The sequence below is a fragment of the Colius striatus genome, chromosome 1, assembly GCF_028858725.1.
Source record: "Colius striatus isolate bColStr4 chromosome 1, bColStr4.1.hap1, whole genome shotgun sequence".
NCBI classification, from domain to species: Eukaryota; Metazoa; Chordata; class Aves; order Coliiformes; family Coliidae; genus Colius; species Colius striatus.
Genome location: NC_084759.1, coordinates 70617953 through 70640402, shown reverse-complemented (window position 1 = coordinate 70640402; position 22450 = coordinate 70617953). Strand labels below are relative to the sequence as shown.

Here is a 22450-nt window from a genome sequence, read left to right as displayed (position 1 = left end):
TGTTGGCCCCAAGTGTCCAGAGAATGCTTAAAATACCCACTGGCACATTGGCATTCAGCTTCAGGCCATGCAAGCAAAGATGTAAGCCTCAAATAAGACAGCATGTGTGCTCAGGCTTTCTACTTCAGAAATGTTTTCACCCTATGTTTGTATGTAGGCGTGAGCTTATGTGAAAAAAGTGTGGATTTTAGGTGAATTTGGGCTTGCAAAAGAGACTTATGTGTAGCTCATAGTCAGTCTTGCTCATTCACTGAATACTTCTTTCCCATTACAGGGACTCAGTAATGGGAATATTTAGCAATAGACTGACGTCCCTGCAGCAGGCAAATGAGTCAAACCTGAATGTCTGATGTGAAGATGATTCACCATTTGTGACGGATGTGATTTTGACTCGATTGGGCATTTTAGAGGAGGAAATGTTTGAAGTAACTTAATTTAAATCCAGTTTACCAATGGAATGTGGAAAACAAGTAGAAAGCATGTTACCTTATGGAACATGAACAGGCAGTGTATGAAAAGGCTCACTCAGAGCATTTTCAGTAAACAGCTGCACAGTGCTTTTACAGATTCTTCCTTCCCAGTCTCAGCACTGGTACATGAGACTCCTTTCTTTCACTGATGGTCTTTCTCTGTGGCTGCTGCTCACTCTGCCCTCAGATTTTCACTGGGAAAAAAGTTGGTGTGAATGCTGAAATGATGAAAATAATTTTCTTTGAGTTGGTTTCATTGAGACTTTTTGCCAGTCTGTAAATAGTATTACTCGCAGTCAGCATGGCAAAAGCCCTTCTTCAGGAAAATCTCATGACAGACAGCAGACCCTTGCTAGGGAAATCTGCTGCCAGTGGTGACTATTCACAGTCAAGGCACACTGGGATAAATAAGCTTGCAATTTCATTTTCAGAGAGAAAAAGTAAATGACATACCACTTTTGGTGCCTACTGACCAATGGCTGATATTGAAGATGGTGTTTTGTGTGCATGTGCATAAATGAGGTTTAATGAGGCCAAGTGCCAGGTCCTGCAACAGGCCACAACAGCTTCGTTCAACGATACAGGCTTGGGGCAGAATGGCTGGAAAGGCTTCTGCAGGTAAAGGACCTAGGGATATTAATTGACAGACAGGTGAATATAAGACAGCAGAGTGCCCAGGTGGTCAGAAAGGCAAATGACATCCTGGCCTGTATGACAAATAGTGTGACCAGCAGGACCATGGAAGTGATTGTCCCTCTGTACTGGGCACTGGTGAGGCCGCAGCCGAGATACTGTGTTCAGTTTTGGGCCTCTCACTCAAGAAGGACATTGAGGTGCTGGAGTGTGTCCAGAGATGGTCATTGAAGCTGGTGAAAGGTCTGGAGAACAAGTGTTACAAGGAGCAGCTGAGGGAGCTGCGGTTGTTTAGTCTGCAGAAAAGGAGGCTGAGGAGAGACCTTATCACTCTCTAGAATGTCTTGAAAGACGGTTGAAATGAGGTCAGGGTTGGTTTTATCTCCCAAGTAACAAGTGATAGAACAAGAGGAAATGGACTCAAGTTGCACCAGAGGAGGTTTAGATTGGATATAAGGAAGAACTTTTTCACTAAGAGGATTATTAAGCATTGGGACCAGGCTTCCCAGGGAGGTGGTGGAGTCACCATCCCTAGAGATATTTAAAAAAAATGTGTAAATGAGATGCTGAGAGACATGGTTTAGTGTTGGACAGTGTTAGATTAGTGGTTGGACTACATGATCTTAAAGGTCTTTCCCAATCAGTATGATTCTATGAGTCTAGAAGGGAAGGCTGGGGAAAAAAAAGTGTGTTACCATGTAATAAAGAAGCCTTGATAATCTTGCCTGATAATGGTGAATGGAAATCAAAAGATTTTCAGGTTGAGAAAGTAAGACATATGCTGCTTTGCATAAAACACCAGGTTCAGGACAGGACAATCTTTAGTGTCTGAGTATGTCAGTGTTAAGATTTTCTAAGATGGGCTAACATTCTGATGGAAACAGTCCCATTATATTTCTATATGTGTATATATATTCAAGTGACTTTTTTGAGCCATGCAATTTTGGCATAAATAAATGTAGTTCTGTCACCAGACTGAGGACTTCTGTGTGACCTCTGTAAGCCTTGTAAAAGATCAAGAAAGAGGTATTTTTGTCATCTCTTTCATTCACGGTAGTTTCTAATTGTAAAGCTGGGTTCTCTGCACTATAAATCAGAAAATTCTTTAGAAGTGACTTTAGAAGGATAATTAAACTCTATCATGATGGTGCAATTGTTCATTTTCAAAGACAGTCTGATATTATTTCAATTACTGAAAGTTTATATGAGATACTTTATAGTTTTTTCTCACATAGATATATTAGATGTGTGAGGTGGTTTTTTTTGGGTTTTTTTTTTTTTCTAGAAAAGTATTTATCTTCCTAATTTTAGCCAGGTTTTGTTAGGCCTGAATGAGTTGTAGAGTTAGCCAGGAAGTGTCAAAATGTTACCAGCCTTTTAAAAGAGGGTGATGGTTCCCTTTTTCTGATATGAATATTCAGAAAATGCACACAGGTTGCCTTTTAATTGTCATTCAATTAAGTTTTTAACATATTAGTACACTATAATCAGGTTTATGAAAAACTCTACTTAAAATGCTCTTTGTTATTTATATACTAGGCATGTGCACACAGACACACACAACCTTCAAAATCCATAAGAATTTTGTCAAACACTTTAGTCCTTAATTTCTGTTGAAGACTGTCACTGTCCTTGCTTTAAATAGATGTCGTATTTTTTTAAAAATGTATTTGTTTATATTTATTCATTTTGAACATTACAGCTGTAAAATGTATAGATTTCTTTTATCATTGGTAGTGTTTTAAGACTTGTTTATGAACATTAAAGCATTCCTTGGGACATTTGAAACTATTATTAAGATAATGTCAATCATCTGAAAAGAAATTTAAGAGCAATAGAATTCTCTTTTGGGCAGTAATCTCAAGTAGAAATGTAACTCAGTCAACTGTGCAGGTGTGTTGCATAGTGAAATATTTTGATAACTGAGCACAACCGTCATGTAGATATGAGAGATTTGGGTTGGTATGGTTTGTTTGGATTTCTAGAAATTGTAAAGCCAAATTCTTAAGGCTATTAAGAACGCTATATAGCCCAAAGGACAAGTGCATATGCTATTACATTCATACAGTACCTTTGCAGGTTATGAGAGACCAGAGACATGTTTATTTTCTCAGTAGAAAGGGTGTTACCACTGGAATTCAACAATGATATGTGTTGGAACACTTTTTCAACATATTATTTTAGAGAAGAAGCAAATAGTGAAGTGACAAGTCTTTCAAATTGTATTAAATTATTCAGGGTAATAAAGACCAGGGACTGGTGTGAAGAGCTGCAGGAAGACTATAAGAAGCTGAATGTTAAAAGGCACACGCAATTCAATGTAAATCAGTGTGAAGCGATGGACATGGGGAAAAATCTGAATTCCAGGAAAGGAAATGATGAGTTCTGTGTTGATCATCATCACTTTGGAGGAAGATCTTGGGGTCAAAATAGATCATTCTAGGAAAATTCTGTACTCAGTAGCTTGCAAAATGCCAAACAAATATTAGAAATTGTTAGAAAAGGAGCAAAACAAAATTGACAACTTTAGTTGATTCAACTGCATTAATCCTTTGTGTGCCAGCACCTTCTGTGTTGTGTTGAGCTCTATTTCTGCCTATTTCAAAATGGATAGCATAAAAATTTAAAGGGTTTAGAGGAAAACAAGCTTTTCAAGGGCATGGAGAAGCATCCTTATGAAGAACAACTGAATGAGCTTGAAGTCTTCAATCTAAACATATATTCTGTACAGACAACCACTATTTACTATCTCTTTTGAAAGAAGCATGTAAAATGCACAGTGCTTGTGATTAATGTGGAGATTATTACAAACTCAGTATAAATACAGTACCACCCATCAGAAAAGAGATTAAAATAGTCTAAAACAAACCAGTGTGATTAAAACTAAAATCCCTCACTATCATAAAACATTTCTGGACTATTATCCTCTGGATAGGACGTTAAAACATCTTTAATATAGGAGAAGTGTAAAATGGGTAAATATGTCTTTAGGGCAAATTTTGGGAGGGACATTGTGTATAGCCCAGTGAGTGTGATTTTTATATTGACAAAAATGTCAGACATTATATAAAATACAGAGTTGAATATGTGATTATAAATTTTGGAAAAGTTAGTGTGGTTTTCCCAGTCATTTATTTAACTTATTCATTAAGCATTTATTAAATGCTTTGAAGATTTCAACAACTGTGTGAATTAATTTAGACTTGATATTTAAAAGCCTTTGGCAAGATCCATGCCAAAAGATTTTGAAGTGGCTAGTGGCGAGCTTGTTATATCTATTTACAGGAATAGGATCTAAATTAAATACTACCACTTGAAAAAAAATTAAAATTGTGTTTACTGTTGAAAGCTGGACGATGTCTTCAGTATTTACTGCTGGCCATAAAAATAAAATCTTATTAGTTAGCAGGAAAGAAGATGAAAGCAGGACAGGAAGTGTTTCTCTTCTTGGTTAGAAATCATTGGTTCATTCTTTGTGAACACTTGAAAATGAGTCTGGTTGAGCTCTAAAAATGGGAGAGGGATAGTGAGCAGGATAGGATGGCTCTGTGCAAGGTGGAGCCAATAAACAAAAGTTCTTCTGGAGATGGCTGAGGTGTGATATCATACAATTATGAATGGTATAGAGAAAGTGAATGAGAAGTGGCTGTTCCCTGTCTTACTCTACACAGAGTAGAGAACATACAAAAGAAGAAGAAAAAAAAACCTTAACAAACTACTGAAGTACAACTTTTAAAATGCAATTAAGTATGTTGTTAAATCACAGAGCCTGTTGTCGCAGAATCCTTTCATGGCCAAATGCTTGAATGAATTGAAAGTGCCATTAGATGAAGTAGTGTAAAATAGGTTCATTGAGAGGCTAGATAAGATTCAGGAAATCTGGGAAACTTCTTGCTACTGGGAGAGTGTGTTGGAAAATAGCACTCCTAGGCTTAATGTTGTCATTTATACCTTTTCCTTAAGCACTTGCCACAGGTTGTTGTTGGAAACACGGCACTTGTCTAGTTTGATAAACAGGGTTGTTCTTAACTTCTTGGAACACCTTGGGTTCCTGAAACCGAGGGCAAGAATGACTATTGCTTTTCTCTTTGCAAACTAACATCCTCCTTCTTATGCAGTTTTGCTTCTTTTCTTAAAAGGAACACTTACAATGGTATTTTATCCTTTCATATAAAAAAGGCACATATTTAATTGTAACTGTTATTCAATGAACTGAAAGACAAAAGAACTGTTTATCTCTAGACATAAAGAAGCTTTGTATCACTCTCTGAAAGTTTTTTTTTCTATTTATTTAAGGTCACATTGCTATAGTTAGCATTGTTGCATAACAAATTCATGACTTGAAAGTTTTATGAGTGAGACCAAAGTTCTATATTCCTTTTTCTAGTCAAGATTATTTTAAAATTAAAGACATTATAGATTCTTTTAAGAAATACTCCTACTGAGTTCAAATTTCTCACCTTCAGAGATTTTTTGGGACAGTCACTCTTCTCTTTTGGGCATATGCTATTTGTGTGCAGTGCCATGTATGCTAACAAAATCCTAATCCCCATAACACCATCTGATTGGACTTCTTTACCTCTTGAAGCTTTGATTGCCCTTGCAAGCCCTGTTTTCAGGCTGGCACTGCAATGAAATCAGTTCCACTTCAATCATAACGAGGATTATGCTACTATGAGGAGGCACCTTAATTCAAATTTCCAGTTGAAATCTTTTTTAAATTCTGTTGCACAAAGAAACCTAACCATCACCCTCTGCAACTCCTTAATCAGATGATGTACTTTTATACAGAATTTATTACCATACAACAAGCTTCTCCTGGTAATGCACATATGCATTAGAGTTTATGGGCACCACTTCTAAACTTGGATTACTTGAAGTGATCAGGGGGAAGAGGGTAGGGCCATGGGGCAGGCTGCAATCCCTGGAAAGTCATATATCCTTTTGGGGATTAACTCACACTTAATTACATCTAAATGAGTCAGGGGATGAGTGTTCACTTCTAGCAGACAGGTTCCCCAGACACCGATGAATGAGGGGATCACACTTGCCAGAGGCTGAGGTGTGTGAGGAGGGCAGAGAGGCAATGTGCCAACATGGTTGCCCTGGGCACTGGGGTTTATGGTAGGCTGAGGGGTGCTGTGGTGCACAGGGTGGCTTTTGGGCTCCAGGCTTTCAGTGTCAGGTCTTACTCTGGACTACTGCATCCTGAGTGGTTTGCATCTTCTTGGTGTTCATCTAAAAAAGTTCTTACTTGAGTTATTCTACTGAAAGTCAGGAAATTTTCTCCCTGCTAACTTTGGATTTGGGAGTTCACTCTCCCCAAATCACCTTCAGCTTTACAGGCTGTATTGTTGTTCCTAGACTAAATTCCTTTATAATGCCCTTGAAATGTCAAGATGGGCAATTTCTCCTTTTGTGAAACACGAATTGGAAAAGATCTTTCTTTTTTATCAGGATCAATTTTGTACAAAAATCAAGAGCGTAAGTAGAAACTGTTCTTGTGGAGAGATTTTTACATTCAAAGAAATTAAAAATATTGTATAAAGAACACATATAGGTGTATCAGGACCCCTTAACTAGCAGTAGTGTAAATGTTTCTGAACCATGCTGAGTTTCTATGGGCTCTGTTTTTGTCATCCTTATTCAGACTGAGCAATCTTCTGTGATAATTCTATTGAAATCCCTGAAAGAACTTTTAAAGTTAGGATCTGCTTAGCTGAGTCAGGTGTCAGAGCCTGAGCTTTAGGATAAGATCCAAAGCCTATTGCTGCTGACAAGAATTTTTCTGTGTGCTTCTGTTTGAACTTTAGATCATAGTACTTAGTCTTGTGGTTAAATCTATTTCCCATCATTTTTTTTTCAAAATTAGTTTCAGTATTTTACAAATAATTAGAATTTTTCATGCCATTAAAATGACATTTTAAACAGGTCCATCCATTCAGACTTGAATTCATTTTTATGTTATTAGTTTTATTTTCAGAATTATGTCTAGTCAGCATTGTTATTGAATCAGTCTCACCTGAATTTTTCACTGTGGGGACTAAGTAGAAGAAAAACATCAGACAGGGCACTCAACAGGTTGCATAAACAGTTCTTGAGACAACTGTATCTATTTTGAGTTCCCAATAAACACATTAAATTAGTGTGAAAGGCAAGATTATTAGGGTTTTGGGTACTTTGATGATCTAAGCTCTCATGGTATTGAATCCCTTTTTCTCAGAGCTTTTCTTCAGATTCTCTCACTGTTTTAAAAGTCATTGTCTGGCTTCCCTTTCTTATTCTTCCCTCCAAACCACTCAAATCCAGAGCAGTCTTATGCCTCACAGATGCTATGGTGCTTAGAGTGGATAAATTCTCTAGGATTCACTTCCAATTCCTACCATTCTTTGATTCTGTGACTCATCTTCATCAAGAAGATACAATTTTTTTCTTTTTCCCAACCTAAAACTTATGTGTTAGCTTGATGACTTTAAAAGTATTTTTAAAATTATTAATGTAGCACTTAAAAGGAGGAGGTTCTTTTTCATGCCTTTGCTTAGAGGATCCCAGAAGGATGTACTAGAAGTGAAGCAATACAGCAGTGCAACGGCCCTTTTTTCTCCCTCATCCTCAGCAATGGGATTCTGATCTCCTAAAGCTAACTCAGAAGCATAGATTACTTTTCCAATCTTATGGTTTCCTTCTGGTATATGGGCCTTTTAATTTTTAGTAAGGATTTTGGTCATTTGTTTTGTGTCTTTATTCTTTCTCACATGATTCTGTTTGAAAGTATTTCACAAGCCTCTGTTACAGTAGCAGCCCTCACTGAGGCAATTTCAATTTTGCCATACTACATCCTCCAGTACCTGGTTTTCAAACTCTCTGTTGATTCAGGCTAGGAACAGATATCTGAAGTGACTGTTCAGGAAAAGAATTTTTTTTTTCATGTTGGTCTAGAGTGGAAAAATATGCAAATTTGAATAAAACAAGCCCATTTGGAAGGCACTGAGTTTTAATGAATAACCATTTATAAAGCAGCAAAATAAAGCAAATTAAAATTTGTTGTGAACACAACCTGTTTTAAAAGAATTAAGTGAACATACAGAGGGTTAAATCAAGACACTGGAGGCTTTAATAAGATTGTTCTCTGTGTGAGGAGTGCTGAATGAAAGAGTAATCAAATAAGATCTTCACAGAATTGGCAAGAAAGTATTTTTATTTCTAGCCTCTCTGTGGTGTACTAACATGCTGAGTTTGAAATCTTACTCTAGTACAACACTTGAGGTGACACAGTGAGGGAAATTGATCTCTTGCCCATTACCCCTGTGCACAGATTTCCCCAGGAATGGCAGTTTCACTGCAGGGTTTGTTTGTTGATGCTGCATCTATATCTGGAAATTAGCATCAAGCTGAATGTTTCTGTTCTGTACAAGGCTAGATGGTTTTAAGAGGGGAAGAAAACAACAGCAAAAAGAAAATACTCTTCTTTTTTCTTCTGCTTTCTTCTTTTCTTGATCAATCTGAGCAATATAACTCCATAGTTAGTGAACTATTACAGACCTAGGTTTTATGTGAAGGTTATTTTCAGTATCTGGAATGCTAAATGTCTTTATTTTGGCTACATTTATGTAAATATTGACTCTTCTTGAATGTAATGAAAACAAAGATGTGTTGCAAATCATTGTTTTTTACTGCAGAGGCACAGCAAAAACTCCATCCTCAAAATAATGCATTAGTCTACCTTCTCAAAGTGTTCAGGTTGGCCCCAAAATCTCTGTTTGGTGCTCTAAGCCTTCAGCTCCTGCAACCAGTGGATGACACATGATCTGTCTCAAAGATATTACTCAATTTTTTAACACATTCTCTGTGAGATGAAACGAATCCAGTGTAATAACACTATAAAGCATGTTCTAACATCTTAAAGTAAAACCAAGCATATACGTACTAACATGAGAAGGAGGTTGAACCAAGTGACCTCCCGCAGTCCCTTGCAACTTCAAGTTATTCTGTGACGCTGTGACTCTTTCCTTGTCTTTTGTAGAGCTGATTCACTATTACTAAAAAAAAAGTGGAAAAAAGGTAGAAAACCTGAAACTTTTGCTTTATACCTACCAAAGGAATGAGAAGATAGGACACTTGTAAAGTGCTGTGAGATAAAGCCTGTATAGAAACCAAGGCAGAGGTTTATATAATTAGGAAAAGGAGGAGGCAACTTCATGAAGTTTCTAAGAGACATCAGTATTTATGTCCAGATTAAGTAATAAACAATTGGTCTTTTGATGTGTCATGCTGTGGAAATAATTTGTGGATGGATAAATGGAATGTTAAACTTAACCTGAAAATTCTAGCTTGTACTTCCATGTGCACTATTTGGTTTGTGCTTGTTTTTTCCTTTTGATACAAGTTATCAAAAAATTACCTTATAAATGTCAGGCCTTTATTAACTGCCTACTTAAGCTAAATGGCACAAAAAGCATTTATTTGATGATCAATCACATTTTGTGCTAGCGCTAGTAATACTTTTCCTGAAAATTTGGGCCAGGCTAGTGGGGCTTTTCCTCCAACTGTGGATGTGTTCATTTTGGAAAAAGAGCAAGCGGAGGTCTGCTCTAATCTATAGCGAAGCTTTTGTAGAATCTGAATGTGATATAATTCACTTGGCTCACAGATTAATGTCTCAGTCCTGCTGGTCCAGCCAGCAGATGGTCCTATCTTGTACGAATAAATGAGATAAACAGGCAGAACTCCCATGAACAGCAGTGCATTTGTATGGCCCTCTTCAAAAACCTCTGCTGCCTGGCAGTAACAAATCATGCCTTTTCACCTAAAACACCATATAGGTTTTACACTATGGTTGGCACTTCATAGTGGCATGTTTGTATTCACTATCCTGAAGCTGATTGCATCAATAATTTTCCATTTTCTATATTGTAACAGCTGGAAACAGTGAGAGTGAGGGCCAAGAGGCAGTGAGGAAAATACAAGAGGAATCTTTGACTGGAAAAGGTACCGTATTATATCGGGGTTTTTTAAGGCACTCTTTATTCTTCTCTTTTTGCTAGTATATTTTTTTACATGAGATTCCTTTGTGTATTGTTAAACTTATTCTAGTCTGGAGAAACTAATTTTTAAAGTAAATCTGACGCAGGGCTAAAATAAGTAGGATTTTTTTTATAACAAGTGTATTAAGTTTGTTTGACTTCTTTGCTGTGTGTCATTGCAAAAGGGTACTGTGGTTTAACAGCTGGGCAAAACATCACAATACTAGTCATTTCTGCTAAGAGGCGGATGACAGCATGTAAGAGTGGGTGTGCTTTTTTTCATTGCTGGTTTTGCCTCCCATCATATGTATAATCCCACTGAAAAAGTGGAGTTTTTTTGAGGTAAGAGGTTTTTAAAATAACAAGGCTGCCTGCTCAGGTTATTTGACATGTGTTGAGAATTTATAATTCTTCACAGAATTAAACTGTTTTCCTAAAAATAGGTAGACCTTTCATAGCAAGCCAAAATTGCTATGTTTTAGCAGTTCTTCCATTTTCTTTTCTTTTAATCTGATGAGTGATCATATTGGGGGAGGCATGAGGAGAGCATATTGCACACTATCTGCTTTGAGATTATAATTTGCAATTTTTGATAGAGGTTAGTGCATCTAATATTTCTGTCTCTCGGATTCACTAGATGCAGTTCCTAGTAGTGTATGATGATTCACTGCTGCCACTTTGATGTATCATTTCTTAGCAAAATAATAGGGCATTGCTGCTACTCCACCCTATTTAGGATTGTCATGGCTTCTCCTGAGATCTGATTCTGTTTTTGTGCCTCTAATAATTACTGTTATGATGATCAAAATACGTTAATTATTGTGTTAAAAAACCCTTTCATTAAGATTTATCTTTTGACTTAAATAAATGTGCACCCATCATAGCCTTAGGATACATGTATGCTAGTTAAAAGCATCATAAATTAAGGCCTTGTCAGAAGGATCATGAAAGGAAGAAGGTAATTATTACATGTTTTAAATCTTCTACTGGAAGTTTCTGTACGGAGACCAAAACCATTTGGAATTAGTTACATCACATGACCTGCATGAAGCTAAATAAACCAGGGTCTGTTTTGTTTTCTCATACATGTGTGATCCGTGCTTTGCTAGGCCCGGTCTTTCTTGATTTTTTTGAATGAAGTAGGTTCTAACCTTCAGTTGTACACTGCATCAAGATACAGCTGGCAGTTTGAGGAAGCTGCAAGTGTATTTAAAATTGCCTGAAGTTGTTCCTCATTCTAATGACTGAGGCTTTGGTCATGATAGGTTTGGCTTAAAAACAAACTGGAAGAGTACTGCCTTTTGAGAATTTCTCACCGGTTTAGGGATATTTGTACTAACAAGTGCATCATCCCATATGAAGGACTTGAGTAGGTCTGAGCAACACTCCTGTGTTACAGCTTATCGATGAATTGGCACTTTGCTTTGTAATGGGATGTATGTGCAGATACTATCACCAAGACCAGGCTGCATGAACTTGACATCTTTTAAAAAGCTACAGTTCCGTATCTGTTTATTCACTGCATTGACCTTTTTCCCCCTTCACCCTTGTTTGAGCATTTTTCATGGCCTATGTGAAAGGAATGCTTGCAGAAACTGTTCCCATCTGGAATATTGGACTCTTGAAGGAGAACTGCTCAAAGCAGTACTGCTAGGCAGCCAGCATGACCAAGGACTGGGACAATATAGCTGTTACTCTTTTACTGTGGACAAACTATTTGAGCTAGTGCCATCAGTTTGCTTTCTAGATATCAAATATCTAATAAACAAAGAAAATCTTCTTGCTTGTTAGCAAGTTAGACATGAAAAGGGGGCAAGAGACCCTGTCATCACCTTGTTGCCTGCCTGAGCCATAGATAACACTAATATCCCCAGAGATAGCCCTGGGAAAAGGCCAGGCTTGTTGAATGCATGTAATTACAGTGTTTTAAAGACTATATAATCCTTCTGTGTGTTGGCCCATTGTCTGTCTGGGGCTCTGTCTACTATCTAAGGCTAGGTAGTTATACTTGACATAATCAACACTTACTTCAGGGACAAATGAGATTCAAAGCATGTACACAAGTGATTCCAGTGATGCAGATGTTGAGCAATAACATGTTAACAGTTTCAGAGGAGGTTAAAGGATAATAATAGAAGGGCTATGCACACAGGTCATGCAGCAGCATGGCAATACATGAGGAAAGGACTGACAAAATTTTTTGATATAGAGAGGCAGGAAGCCTAGTTTCCCATGCTGAAGGCATCCAAACCAGAGCCAATTCCAAAAGTTAGTAGAGTATTGGAGAGGAAACAGTTATGGCCGTTCACCTACAAGGCAGCAATGCAAAAGGACACAGAAGATCTAAGTAGTGTATCACATCACCTCTTACTACCACTCATCGTCTCCCATGGTGCTTCCTTAGTTCCTCTCCCTGCTGATTCCAGACTGTTCAGTTGTCTTCCCTGGTTTTGGGTCTCTATGTTGAGTTACCTATTGCTGAGTTTAAAGAGTGAGGAAGGACATGGGCAGCTGAGTGGAAGAAAAGAAGATGCAGGTCCTGGGGGCATGATAGACCCAATTAACCTGACTATCAGAACCTCCTCCCTTGACAAAGCAATCAAAGCCCTCAGATATCCAGACCAGACCAGAAGTGCTGCATTGTCATTGAAATTATCAAATGGGCACTATTTCCAAGAGACCAAGGGCAACAGATTGCTGTGCTCTGAATCACAAAGCTGGTAGAAGCCAGAACGATGTGGGCATTTATCTTGCTTCCACTTGTTAAATTGGGAACTTGTGTTGCTAATAGTAGCAATTGTATGGCTGGGAAAATCGTTGGTGGCTAGGGATTGCCGCAGAGATATTCTAATTGTGTGAGTCTCTGTAATTTCTGCAGAGGGTGTGTCTGTGTTCGTGTGTTCCTCGGATCAGGAGAGAGAGCTAGCTTTTCAGGCAACTGCTGAACTGCTGCCTGCATACTGAGTGGGGGTTGGCATCAGGAAGGGCACTGCAGGGCCTGACCTGGGTTCTGCACGGACAGAACTAGCCTGGGAGGTGAGCTGCAGCAATCACAGAGTATCACTGAGTGGGAGCCAGCTTGGGGTTTATCTGAACTAAGAGTCCCAGTGACCTGTAGAAGTACCTATGTCAAGCCCCCAGGAAAAACAAGCTCTAGAGATTGACTTCAGTTGATCCAAACCATTTATTATTGTAGCCATAACCATAGTTACCAATCCTGAACAAACTGTTTTGAGTTATGGAATTGAGAAGTTTCTCTGATAAACTCAAGTCTCAATGATACTAGACAAAACAACTTTCCACGTACATGACAGAGTATATTTCCTGACTCAATTACCTTCAGTTTACATCTCTGTAAATCAAAGCTGTTTTTAGCCTGATGATTACAAACATACAAATGCTGGAAAGTAATATATAAACATGAATGAAAACTTCATTCATAAGTTCAGGAATGCCAATGGAATCAGCAATTAGCAAAAGTTTATGCATAAATATCACTTAGAACAGTACCAAGGAACGGCTCTCACAACTGCAGCGTAGGAGCTGGAGGTGCAACTAGACTCAAAGCAGAAAATAATTCAAAGTTAGTGAGAAAGCAAGGTGTAAAAGTCATATTAAGCACAGACCTCTTCAAAAGGAGAAAGCTGTGTTTAATCTCACCCAACATTTTTGTGGCAATTTAAATAAAACCACAATTACAAAACTACGCACTAAATCCGCAGCATTCATGAGACTTCCATTTGAAGCCAGGTGAGAAAGGCAGAAGAGACTTTCTCCCTTGAAGTCAGAAGAATGTAGAAGTTAGTATGGTGGTGACCAAATCATGACATTTGCAGACTAACCCACATCAAGACAGCACGGGCCAAGCAGTAGGAGGAATGATATCACCTGAAAAATGCTGCAGCTCGTGCGCATCCAACAGGCCTGGCTTTTTGTCAGAGCTTTCTCTTGGGATGTTTGTGCTACATACAGCTCAGCCAGGGAATAAGGAGATAGCAAGGTTTCTTGCCCTCTTTTACAGTATAACTTGCTAATGATCAAGGAGATTTTCTTTGCTATTAGACATCTGAGAACGAAGAAGAAGGGGTAATCTAGCCGATAGGTGCCAACCATAATTGCTGAATAACTCATGGGTGGTTACTCCACTGACACTTGTATGTCAGGCACCAACTGTTTCTTACAAAGCAGTTCACACTTTTCAGCTCTATACCAGACTGTTTGTTGTTGGCTTTCCCTGCAGGCTAGAGGAAGTCAGCTGCTGAGAGTTCCCAAATTCCCAAACTTTTTGATTTGTCTTTGCCCAAGAGTCAATGGTAGTGTTCCCAGCACACTGGCCAAAGGTATATGAAAGCTGGTTGAGCAAAGGCTGAAGCTTTGTTAAAATGTGCAAAAATGTCATCCAGGACTTTTTCTTTGACTTGGTATGTCAAAGATATCATTATGAAAGTGATCATCCAGCCAGTCAAAAATAGTTGAAAGTATTGCTGAGATGTATTTTCTGTAAGTATTTCTGTAAGCATATGTGAGTTTATGCTTGCTTGTGTCAGATTTGTTTCTCCTGGTGTAATTCTGAGGTGTAAAAGTGTAACATCTTGAATTTGTGGCAAGATTTATTGTGGCTATTTTGTCCTTTCTAGCACATCCTACCATTGGGATAACCTTTCTCTACCACTGCTGATGCTGAAAAACTTGTAGGCTTGGTTTAAATAGTTTCCTAGCAATAACACTACTGTTTCCATCTGTGTGGTTTCCCTTTTCATGCCTGGTGCATTATCTCCAGTACTAGGCTTTGGCAGGTCAAGGACTTCTCTCTGTTAGAGATGTACAAATGAACATCAGGCTCATGAAGACATCTTGAAAGATGGGATGGTGATATGAGCAATGAGTAAAGTCTTGATTAGTCACTGGATTAGCGTGGAACTGTGGAACTCTTCTGCTTTATCACTTAGTGGTTGGACTTGATCTTAAAGACCTTTTCCAACTCTTATGATTCTGTGACAGGTATAAGAACTTTGTCTAATAGGATATCTTTTGATAGGCTCATCTGAAGTTGTATCAAGTATATTCAAGCCATATCACAATATTTGAATCTTGATATGTTAAACTTAAGTCTGTAAGGAGTGTATCCTCCATGTGCTTGAGGGAAGGAAAACCCCTTTCCAGAGTTCAAGAAAGTAATACAACAGCTAACATAGTTTCTCTGTGCTCATAGCACTTACATCACATACGCAGTAAAGTTGGCGACTTTATGCTTTGTATTAAGCAGGGTAGATTTTAATGCACAGAAAAGTAGCTCCGGAGCCCTCTGATAAAATCATTTAGGTAAATAGTTTGCAAATCAATTGTCCTGTTTTTCTCTTTGTTTTACATAATACTTTGATGCAAAAAAACATGGTTAAATTCATTAAGCCTACTTTCTCATGTTGTTTTTATTTTCCTTTTGGCTTTCAGTGTAATATGGTACAAAATTTTTCCCCCTCAGTGCTTACAAACATTTAAAACAATAGACAATCCCCTATTTTTTTGTGTGTTTTTAAAGATACGTTGGAGATTGAGTTGTCATGTTAACAGGGTGGCAATTCAGACATTAAGAGCAATATGAATATGATTCATAGAGCTAAAGATAAGCTGCAGATCTGGATAGTAAGATGGAGATAACGTCTTTCAAATATAAAACGTATTCATAATGCAGGCACAAGCTCTGCCAGCTACTTCCTAAATTCCCATTTCCATTGGAAATGTGAAACATTTCATTAACAGGCTCTGCCACTAAGAAACATGATTTTCTCTTATTTAAATTATTTCTAATTGAAACTTAGAGACAAAGAAGTGCACAGGTGTAGCTGTAGGCAGAATAACAAAGTCCTCTCAGATGTCTTGAAATGATTTTCTGACTGTAAATCACCGAAGCTTTGTGTGACTAATGGGACCAGAGCTCTGAGGTTACGATTTTTGCTGATTGTGCTGCCCTACTGAAGGCAATCTGGAGAAAGCAAATTTCAAAATGAAATTGCCTCTGCAAGGCCTGAAAAAGCTTTCATTTCACCCTTTTACAGGATTTTGATCCTCTTTCATGTACCTGTAGAGCCACGGTGTCAAGCAGTAGCCGGATCTAGGTGCTCCTGGGTTTGACACCTCCTGCAGAATGCCATTATTTTGCAGGCAGGTTGTGCGAGCTATTTCCAGACCTTGTCTGTTCTCAAGAAAATTGCCAGCAAATACTGAAAGACAAAGATGAAAAAAAAAAGAAGGCAATTTGTTTGCTCTCTGGAATGCTGGTATATCTTTCCTTCCGAGATCTACTTTATATAGTCCTAGCTTCTGTGGTTACATGTAGGGTTTTGGATGTTAATTTGCTTATAACAAGTACAATATCTTCTGTGGAAATGCCATCAGCTTCTGCACTAGCGATCCAGCTGCCAGGAGTGTGGAGAACTTACAGCCTAAAGTAAACATGGGTAAAGCAGAGCCTATATTTGAAGCTCTTAGGATCTGTGTATGTAACCTTCCAGGTGCCAGCTACAAATGAACAGACTATCTGAGCATGTGGGCAGTGCTAGTCTTTCCTTGTCAGCTCCATCCTTGTGGCAGTACGGTGAGACTCCAGAGGAAACACAGCCAGAGAGGAACCTCTGCCCTTACAAAGGGCCAACACTAGTGTGTCCATGCCTAACTTGTGTTTTAAGGGCAATTTTTCAATGGCAAAGAATCAAACCTCTGAATAGATGTCCTAGTTCTTTAATGAGTTATGAGCTGTGCTTTTCCCAGTGGTGCCTAGTGAAAGGACCAGAGGCAATAGGTAGAAACTGAAATGCCATTTAAAAATACCATTTAAAAATAGGAAAACTCTTCTTTTTTAGCATAAGAGGATATTGGCAAAGGTTGCTCAGAGACTTTGTGGAGTCTCCATCCTGGGAGATATTCAAAAGCCATCTGGATGTGGTCCTTGGCAGTCAGCTCCAGGTGGCTCTGCTTGAGCAGAGGCATGAACTGGACAGTCTCCAGAGCTGCCTTCCAGCCTCAGCCATCCCATAACTCTGTGACTCTATGAAAGGTCAGCAGCAAAAACCACATGAAATCCTATCTACTTTATTTGTCCAGCCCTGACTACCAATACAGCAACATACACAGATTCCTGGACTGTAGGTTCTTCAAGGAATTGTAACAATGCTCATAATATGACTCTTGGGTGCAGACAGTGGTAAGAATAGCATTAATTTGACCCTTATGCAGTCTTAGGAAATGGATATTTGAGAAGAGCTTTGGAGCAGTGTGAAAAAAAAAAAAACAAACCAACATCTGTGCAGATTAAAAACCCATTCTGTGGAAACAGAGAGAAGGAGTGTAGGGACAGTGATGCTGAGAGCAATAATCTATGTGAAAAGGCTGGAAAATATTGCCCACGACTCTGGAACAGCTTGCCCTTCTTGTTTAGGGGTTTTTTTTTTTAAATGCAGGACATAGACACATATCTTTTATTTTAAGATTTAAATTTGAAAATCTAAGTTTCAAAAAATAAAAGTGTTCAAGTTTGCATGACGCATTTTCCACAACCTGAATGGAAATTAGCATGCTCATGGGCACTTCGAAACCCTCTCCGCCTATTTAAAGGCTTACAGGAAACATGTAATGTCAGAACATTTTTTACAGTCTTTTCTGGTACTTGGTGCTAGAAAATCCTGCTTGTAAGAGGAAAAAGAAGTACTCCTGAGGAGACTGATAAACTCGTGAATTAAGCAACAGGTCTGACGTGAGGATCATCAGATGTCTAATAATCATGTCTGAATTTGAGTTTTTCCTTATATATTGAGGTAATGTTTCTGGACAATGTAATGTGAATTGTTAGCCAGCACGTGATTAATTTCCCTAAGGTAATGGTCATCTGTTTCTCTGTCCTTATTTAGTCTTTAAGAGAATGTTTGCCACTGTCTTCTCTTACCAAGATTATTGTTGACTTTATGCTGCTTGGAAGGAATAGCTTTTCACAACTGATGTGACTTGAAGACACAAAATAAATCAAATCATCTTTCCAGCATTTAGTTTGATCTAGTTGAAAAATAATCCTTGACAGTGTTTTACTTCCAAAGCATGAAAAACTTGTGGGCCTGTGGTGGGAGAGAGATCTCCCTGGCTCTGGGCAAGATTTGCTGTTGTTCAGTGTTTCCTCTTATTTTACTCCAGTCTCACTTATGCTCACACACTTGCACTGTTTTTGAACCATTTACAGCTACTAAACTTCGTAGCATGTGGGTCTCATTTAAATGATACAGTGTCTGTACTTCTAGGAATTTGATGGCATATTCGGGGGGAAAAAAATAAAATGTATATATTGGAGGGGAGGAAAGGAAAGGAAAAAATAATATAAGGACAAACACAATTTCTCCTGTTCAAAACTTTATCATGGCAGTTGGGAGCTGCTGAACTGAAGGTTTGTGAAAAGTTCATCTTCCAGCCTTTCCTTTTCCCTTTCCTTTCTCCAAGCTTGTATTTTACACTTGGAAGTCAGTATATACAAAAAATCCTATGACCCTAATTGGAACAATTTCTCATAAAGAGAGAATATTTTCTAGATATATGTCTGTTTTGATGGGACTATTTACTGGTGAAAGAGAGATCGATTTTTGCACTTGTATCTGCAAAATAAAGCAGGGGAAGTGCCCCTGACTGCAGGAGGGATAAACTCGAAATGTGGTAGTTTGTGTTCAAGTCAATCAAGGCTTTTCATCGCAACTCATTCTGGTGTCTTATGTTTCAGACTACTGTACTGTACTAAGAATCCTTGTTCTAGAATATAGACCTTAAAATCTTCCTGAATTAATGAGCTGCTTATTATCAATGCTTTTTATTGATTTGCATGTGGAAGCTATAAAGGAATTTTTGTTTAAAGAGAATTTTACAAAGATTTTGTTTAAAACAAGATTTTTTTTTTAAATTGCCACAAAATGGGAATGTCCTGTGTAAATGACTTCTTTCAGGTGAGTCTGAGCCTACTTTCCATCAACCTGGAGTGTTTTTTTTTTTTGCTTTGAAGTGATGAAAAATTAATTGTTCAGTCACAGGCTAAGTGAAGTCTTCAGGTAGAATTTCCTTCAAGACTTTGTTTCTGAGTGCAGAAGGCAAAGCACATCTCCAGTGCCATGAAGTCTCTATGCTTTGAAACCATACGCCGTAGAAAATAGAGAGAGATGTCAAAAAAAATGTGCTTATTTGGTACATGTCTTAGAAGGATGATGGAGTAATCAGTTCTCCTTAGAATCTCACTCAGGCTCTTCCTTCAGCTAAGATGATCTCAGATGGCTGGCTGAAGACTGCTACCTTAGAAAATATATGAAATGATTTTTTAGTGTGGAGTCATAATCTTGTAGTTTCCTTGACAACTACTCGTGATATATAACTACATTGTGTTTGCCTCTCCAGATTCCCTTTCAGCTGGTCCTACAGACAGAATATAGATTTTACTTTTTTATTTGCTTGAATTGTATCTCTGGAAACATGCTACTCAGAAAGCAGCATCCTTCTCTGTGTGTCTTCCCAGCAGGGTAAAGTAGTATATTTGCCTTTGCTAGCAAAAAAGAACAATTTGTGGCAGTATTCACATATTATCCAATTAACTGCCAAACAGTAAGATATTTTTATAAATCTGAAGTTCACGTTGGTATATTTGTGTCAACCAACCTGGGTATATGTAGAGATTAAGCCTGAACAAATCTTGAGTTTCAAGTAATGAAAATGACAATATCAAGGGTATAATTCCTTCTATCTACTCCTCAAGTGGCACGGGTGAGCAGATCATATAGTGTATACTGCATGGTACCAGAGGAAGGGCATTTGCTCTGTGCAGCAGGGCAGAGCTGTGTGAGCTTTTTGTTCATCTCAGTGCAGTCAAAAGTAGAGAATTTAGGCCCACGTTTGCATTTACTGGTGGGAATTCAAGGCCCAAGGTACATTAGGGACTCAGTAACTCCATTGGCTCTGTCTGGTTATTCTGACAGGCTATGTCTATGGAGATGGGCAGGCCAACAAAGCTGCAGCAGCTTTGGGGAGATGGCTGGAGCTGTACTGAGAGGTCTTTCATCCCCTCCTTGTAGGCTGGCTGGTGCAGAGTCTTGAGTCTCAGCTGAGTGCTTGTCAATACTCAACTTTTAGTGGATGTCTGTGATCGAGGTTTTACCTGAACATTTTTCTGTTTAGATGAAGAAAAGCACATTGAGTGATGTAAATCCCTTGTGCCAAAGCTAACTTCTGGAGTGTAGCATGAAAAGACCATTCTTAGGCTGTGTGAAAATCTAGCACCTCTATCCTTAGTCTCTTAAATGTAATTTTACCTTCTCTTTTGAAGATAACATTTCAAGATAGAGCCGTGCTTTTCCCTCCCTTCCTTCTCTCTCCTTCTCCATCCCTGTCTGTCTGTCTCTTTTTCATTTTTTTAAGGAATACGAAGTACAGTTTGGTAACACACATCTTGCTGTTCCATATTCTGTTTCAGATGGTGTTCATGTTCTCATAAGAGTTGCTTTGCATTGTCTGGTTTGTGTACTGCAGGCAAGTGGCAAGTAGCAAGTATCAATGGGAACAGCCTGTACTTTTATTGTACCTTTTCATTTTCAGTTTTAAAAATAATCCCAGGTTAATGGTGCTTGCATAGTCAGAAAAATTGTACATTTTTTAAAGGAACAGTGTGATCTGGTATTCTGCACATTTCATCCAGTGTGCTAGGTTTTATTTATTTTCTCGTCATTTGTCTTCTGGGACAGAGAAGTAAACCTACTGCCCAACCAGGAAAAACACGCTCTTTCATTGATTTTATATAAGATTGGAAAAACATACATAGATGATCTGGATTGTATGATAACTTTTCTGTAGCAGCTCTTCTGTTAAATGAGCTTCAAAGCTGTCGAATTAAAGAACACAAAGTAAAAGTGACATGTTATGTCCAGTGGGTGTTTGTGTCCTAGGTATCATCCTAGCCTTGGGAAAAGCCTAAAAGACAACCTCCATTATTATTTAACTGAAAACCAGAAAAAGAATGACCGAATCATTAAGCTAATTTTCTCTGAATTGAATGAAATAACTCTTGATGGGTTTTTCTCTCTTCCTGCCCTCTTTGTCACCGTGTCATCCTGGCTTCTTCATTCCCACTGAACAATCCCTCTGTCCTTTCCCCAAACCTTTCTTCTCACATCCCGATTGTGCATGTTTCTAACTGTTTCTGGCTTCCTTTTTTGACAGCTCAGAACTGCAAATTCTGATTTTTACTGCCAAAGTCAAGGTGAAAATAGGTGTCAGTGAGCAGGCACAGCATTTTAAAGGTACGAATATAACCTCAAATTACCCATTTGTGTCTTCATCACTGTCTGCAACCAGTTCCTTGGCAGTGTGGATCTATTTTGCCTCTGATACAAGAGTGCTTTGCTTGTCCTTTGCTGTTCACCTGGACTGACGCCAATACAGTCAGGCATTGTCTCCTTCTCCAGGTTAGCAAGGAGAGAGCCCTTGAGTAATGCTACAAGAACACAGCTTGGCTGGAGAGCCTTGCATTTTGAAGCCCCCGAGGCCTGCATGTGCTGACTGTGCTCAGAGGAGCAGAACTACACCAAAATTGCTGTGTGAGAGTGTGCACCTGCACTCTGCCAGCTGCTGGGAAAACACTGATGGACAGCACTGACTGCTCCAAGTGCAGCAGGGTGACTGTGTTAATAGATGATGGTTTAGGAAGAGGGTTTCCCAGCTCTCAGAAAGGCTGAAGCATCTTAAAAGAGCAGAGGATTGGCAGGAAAGACCGTAGGCCTTGCTCAAGAGAGAAGGACCTCTACAGGCTGTCATGGCTCCACACCATGGCAGGGAGATACAAAGTGTCTGCCTGCTCACACTATTCAATGTATTTTGAAAGATCAGAAGTGGTAAAGGCATTTATAGATCACCACTACTGAAGTTTTGAAGCCCTGTTCATTCTTCCCCTTGCTCTTCTGTGTCAGGTGCTGGCGTATGCATCTGAAGTGCTTGTATCAGCATTTATTGACCAAATTCTCAAGCATTATTAAAATCTTGGAAATTTTGGTTGTATTATGTTCATGCTGAACATGAACAGCAAGCAGGTGAAAATCTATGAAACCACACTGGAACTCGAGGAAGAGTTTATGAGAAGAAGATATAGCACTTGGGAAAGACTCTCATTAGAGAGGTTTGCTAAGGACTGTATCATGTCAGAGGGACCCCTTGTTGGAGCAGGAGAAGAATGTGAGTAATCCTCCTCCTCTGAGAAGAAGGAAGTGGCAGAGACCATCTGTGAGAGACTGACCACATCCCCTATTCCTTGCTCCTCTG

General features: G+C 38.7%; 1 protein-coding gene across 2 annotated transcripts in view; it reads left to right on the top strand.

The window, feature by feature from the left end:
• Positions 1–22450, top strand: part of DHRSX (dehydrogenase/reductase X-linked) — a 171704-nt gene that overhangs the window by 39799 nt on the left and 109455 nt on the right. For both annotated transcript variants that reach the window (XM_061998544.1, XM_061998536.1), the window contains one exon: positions 10023–10091. In XM_061998544.1, coding sequence (XP_061854528.1) covers positions 10023–10091 — 69 coding nt within the window. The remainder of the gene's footprint in view (positions 1–10022; positions 10092–22450) is intronic.